This window comes from Parambassis ranga, chromosome 21 (assembly GCF_900634625.1).
Source record: "Parambassis ranga chromosome 21, fParRan2.1, whole genome shotgun sequence".
Lineage (NCBI taxonomy): Eukaryota > Metazoa > Chordata > Actinopteri > Ambassidae > Parambassis > Parambassis ranga.
This window is the reverse complement of record NC_041041.1, coordinates 14,109,906-14,115,027: the sequence shown is the minus strand read 5'-3', so window position 1 is coordinate 14,115,027 and position 5,122 is coordinate 14,109,906. Positions and strand designations below refer to the sequence as shown.

The 5,122-nt window shown below is 41.7% G+C and overlaps 1 protein-coding gene across 1 annotated transcript; it reads left to right on the top strand.

Moving 5' to 3' along the window:
- Positions 1 to 3,505, top strand: LOC114426536 (gastrin-releasing peptide receptor-like). The gene is made up of 3 exons (XM_028394015.1): positions 1 to 416; positions 1,490 to 1,841; positions 3,191 to 3,505. Exons 1-3 carry the CDS (start codon positions 1 to 3, stop codon positions 3,503 to 3,505), a joined length of 1,083 nt encoding a protein of 360 aa, XP_028249816.1.
- The last annotated feature ends 1,617 nt before the right edge of the window (positions 3,506 to 5,122 follow it).

Below are 5,122 nucleotides of genomic sequence, written 5' to 3'. Positions count from 1 at the left end.
ATGTCTCTGGAGGATCAGCTCCTTTCACTCCCAGCGGACAGCAGCGTCTTGCTCCTGAATGTTTCCAGGGTGTTTGGGGACTCAGCAGGAGGGCAGCACCAGTACAGCATCTGGCTCCCGGGCATCGGGATCGCTGCCGTCTACGGGATCATCATCATTGTGGGACTGGTGGGAAACGTGACTTTGATGAAGACGTGTCTGCTGGTGAAGTCCATGCGCACGGTGCCTAACTTGTTCCTGTCCAGTCTGGCTCTGGGGGACCTGCTGCTGCTGGTTACCTGCGCCCCGGTGGACGCCAGCCGCTACATGGTGGACGAGTGGCTCTTCGGGCGCGTCGGATGCAAACTGATCCCGTTCATCCAGCTCACCTCGGTGGGAGTCTCCGTATTCACTCTGACCGCTCTCTCCGCTGACCGGTACCTGTCACACAGTCTGAGCCTGCTGCAGTCTGAGCAGCGAGTTTGTTCTTAAATCTGGAACATGAAAGACACAGAATACAGGGAAAAATTAATCCGATTATTTTCTGTCCGTGTTTTCTGACAATTTTACTTAAGCATAATTTAACAAATGACTCATTCTTATCATTATTTTTATTTAGTATCATTATATTCATGGTGAATATTAGTGGTCATTGAACCATTTTAAAACATACTGGGATTAATAGGGATTAAGCAGCAGTATCATTTTCTAATAAAGCTACAATGATGCAGTGCTGTGTGCAGACATGCACTGTCTACCTCTTTACAACACTCTTTATTGGTCCTGACTCATCATTATTTATTCATTTATATATCTTTGTGGTTAGAAACAAAATTTATTTAGAATTAGCACATCCAACCACACACTATTGTAAGTATGCCCCAAGGCCCACGCACCAAACAACTTCAGCTCCACTTAGTAACTCTGGAGCTTTCAGCTAAACCAGTATTGATTCTGAGACATTCAGACATCAGGCAATTAACGAGAAGAACCTGAACTAAAGGTCCTCACTCAGACCCGCTGCTTGTTTTCTGCCTAAACCTATGAACGTGTAGAGTTTTTGTGAGTGAGACCCAGCTAATGGAGAAAAATATTCCCCACCTGGGGCCCTCAAAAGGGATCAAAAGATCAGGTCACAAACAAACAAACAAAACAAACTAAAATGTGCATTCTGAGCAGGAAGACAGCTTGTGACCTGCTATGACTCTGGCCTGTCTCTCACTGTGAGTGTGTGCACACTTAAATATGCATAACTTTAAGCCTGTTTTAATATTTATATGATTAACAACAGAATCACCCTCTGTACAGGTTTTATGTTTAACTCAGCAGTAAACATTCACATTTATTTCTTCTCTTGGAAGTGACCTGCCTATTCTTCATGTTTGACACAGAGGTTTCCTGTCTCAGCTGCAGGATTGTTTCATTTCATTTTCTTCTGTGTGTAGAGATAAGATCACAAAATAAAGGCACTTTAATGAAGTCATCTAAACTCATCTTTATCTCTCTGCAGGTACAGGGCGATTGTCAGGCCGCTGGACATCCACAGGTCCAGTGCGACAGTCAGCATCAGTCTGTGTGCAGGTGTGATCTGGCTGCTCTCTGTGACTCTGGCCATCCCTGAAGCCGTCTTCTCCGACCTGCACACCTTCACCACCAGCCACACAAATGAGACGTTTGTAACCTGCGCGCCTTACCCCCATGCAGGGGAGCTGCATCCAAAGATCCACTCCACTGCCTCCTTCCTCATCTTCTACATCATCCCACTCTTCATCATATCTGTCTACTACTGCTTCATCGCTCGAAGTCTGATCAGGAGCTCGGTGGACATCCCGGCCGAGGGACACCTGCACCACCAGAAACAGGTCTGACAGGGCTCCCCTATTCATCTCAGGTCCAAAGACATGGTAACATGAGCAAACCATTACCTTTAAGGCTGATGAGTGTGCTAAGTGCTGCTAACACCATAACAGCACCAGCTCTGATCTTGGGCTGTTGTCAATTTTTGGTCAAGTAGAACCACTAAAAAAGTAGTTAGCTATGCCACCTGGTAGGGAAGTGATGCCTGGTAACACCACACTTTACATGGTTCCACCTTGTGGGACAAACTGGTTGTGCAATGCTGTTGTTCCCTGGTCCTCGGCTCAGGAGATGTGTGGGTGTGAACTTTCACTATTGGTCCATTTCTAGTAACAATATATATCTGATGTGTTGATAAACGGATAGATCATCTCTGCTTCCATGTGGAGTCTTGGGACTTCTGGATGAGACAAAAACAGCTGGTTCATGTTAAACATGTTAGATTACACACCAGGGGATGGAGCTTTCCACAAAAGGTATTCACAAAACAATCAATAGCCTATTAAAGAAGATTGCTGTGAAATGTTGTTGATTAAAATAATAATAATTGCTGGTTGCATTGTGAGAATACTTCTCAACTTTCTTATTTCCTAAGCCTTACAGCATCTCTGTTCCTCAGTGTGCTGCTGGTTGTTTGATTACACCCCTGGTTCTGTAAATTAAACCTGGATGTGTTGATTAATGATAAAAAAAGCTGCTATAAGGCAGACTTTACAAAATCTCATAAATTAAACCTTTAGGAATAAACTCAGACAAATTCACAAAAGGAAAGGAGTTCAGACCTTACACAGGAGACTGAGGTTCATGTCTTACATCACTTTTATTGTCTTGTTTTTGTGGTTGTAACTCTGTGAGGTTAGAGGTTTGCTCCACGGCTGCATGCCATTGTGTCCTTTAAAACTACAAGTGAACGAGCATGTGGCAGAGTAAATATGAAGTATTAGTAAGTAGAGAAGCTGCCATACACACCATTAACCGTTTACCATCTACTACTACTACTCTCATCTTTATATGGTCTAACATGAGAACAGGAAGGCACAAGGCTACGTTGATAAAGATGGTGTTTCTCATTTGCTTATTAGCATTTAACATTGAGCTGATTAGAATGTGATTGAATGTGGTGTATCACAATAATCACTGCATAGGTTAATATTGCATTTCCATTTAAAATGCTTACATGTTAACACAGGTGTGCTTAGCGTACCAAGGTCTCATTAGCAGTGACAGTGTGTGTCCTGCAGGGGCGGATGGGAACGTCATTGGATACAGTCCCAAATGGTCACAAGTGATGAAATGTTGACATGATCACAGAGGATTTGGAAATGAATCTCTCTTCTCTAACCTCTCCCGTCAGATTAAGTCGAGGAAGCGGCTGGCAAAAACTGTGCTGGTGTTTGTGGGCCTGTTTGCTGTCTGCTGGCTGCCCAGTCACGTGATCTACCTGTACCGGTCCTACCACTACGACCAGGTGGACACTTCAATGGCGCACTTCATCGCCAGTGTGTGTGCTCGCATTTTGGCCTTTACCAACTCCTGTGTGAACCCGTTTGCTCTGTACCTGATGAGCAAAAGCTTTCGCAAACACTTCAACAAGCAGCTGCTGTGCTGCAGCTCTCCAAGGCAGCTTTACAGCCAGAACAGTGGGAGCACAAATATAACCACCGTCTGAAGGAATCATTAACTATCACCTGTGCTCAGCAGGACTCCACTGACATTTCAATCAATATATCTTCATATACAGCACATCTTTGTTGTAAAACAGTCAGTCACAATAGGAAAAACAACCGTGATGCTGCTTTGATGTGAAATGTTGGTGAAATGACAATCTTTACAGATACAAAGCTGCTTTTTGGGTTTACTTGGGATGAATCTCTTTTTGTGTTTGTTTCTTGCAACTAAATGTAGCAGACAAATGAAGTAGTGGGTGTTTTCTAAATCTGTGCAACATAAAAAAAAACCAAGGCTGACTGAGTATTATTGTGTGTCATTTGAAATTTAGACTCACTGCCATTTGTGATGTAAATCATGCATGAAACGGCAAGACGTTGGCTTTGTTGTGTGGTATGTTTTTATCCACACTGTGCTGTTATTGAGAGTGGAGCTGAAGTTTCCGCTGACATTTGAAAGTTCAGGGGCTGTGAAATATTGTGAAATTACCGTGAAAGCTTTTATCGGTTGTATATTTGACAAATGCTATCTTATTAAAATAACATGTGATATTGTTTTCTTACTGAGCTAGATAAGGAGGCACTGGTTAGCTTTTCTGTCTCATATATATGTATAAAAATAAGTGTTAAAAAAATGACTTAATGTTTTGTTTCAGATTCACGTGTGCATGCAACAACATTACTGGTTCATCTGGTGGCTATTTTAATTCAGTTACATATGAATATATCTCCAAATATTTGGATTGCAGTTACTATAAACATCATTATTATTCAGTAACTATGAGATTTTGTACAGACATGTCATGATGTTGTAAACTTTGTTTCAACAAAATTTGTTTCATAAGTAGTACAATATTTCTGTAACATTAAACTTGTTCGATGTGATTACCTCTTCTATTTTTTTAATATTAATATTAAGCCACAGGATGAAAAACCATGTAAAACCTTCAGTTGATTGATCGGTACCACAGAGGAAAGTCAGTCTTTGTGCTGCTTATCTGACCTTTTCCTAGAGAAACCTGACTGAATGGAGCTCAGAGCTGAGATTTCAATGAAATATTTCTGTTTCACAGAATGATCAGACTTTCTCTTTGTAACCTGGTTTCTCGGTGTGAGAAAATGTAGCTCCAGAAAGAATAAATGTCTTCATCTGTGCACGGCACCTTCACAATCACTTTGAAGTCAGTGAACCACATTTTGCTATGAATGGCTCTCTCACAGCATGTAACCACTGAATTTAGGGAGGAACACAGTCAAAACAAACACACAAAATCATAGCATATACCTCTCCCAGAACTTTTGCTGAAGGCTTTTGCTCTTTAGGTAAAGGAAACGTCAAGATCACTCTGCTCAAGCGAGATCTTTCAGGTCTCTGCAGAGGTGACCTTTCAGGTTGGCATTTGAATGTAGGAAATTAGTTCCCCTTGAGCAAAACGCACTTTATCCCTCAGTTCCTTAGATTCTTTACACTTGCTGTTTTCCTGAAATCCATATTTTCTGCTTTTCCTTAGGCAAACAAAACCTTTACTTTTCTGACAGCACACAAACGTAAACACACAACTGTCCTTCAGATCAATCTTTTATTTACAAAATCCTTCAAAGATTTGTTTTCTCTTCAT

Bases quoted from the DNA above. Each gene is read 5' to 3' on its own strand.
- LOC114426536 (XM_028394015.1), top strand. From the start codon at position 1: ATGTCTCTGGAGGATCAGCTCCTTTCACTCCCAGCGGACAGCAGCGTC. The intron at 417-1,489 runs GTACCTGTCACA...ATCTCTCTGCAG, and splicing joins ACCGCTCTCTCCGCTGACCG to GTACAGGGCGATTGTCAGGC. The intron at 1,842-3,190 runs GTCTGACAGGGC...CTCTCCCGTCAG, and splicing joins ACCTGCACCACCAGAAACAG to ATTAAGTCGAGGAAGCGGCT.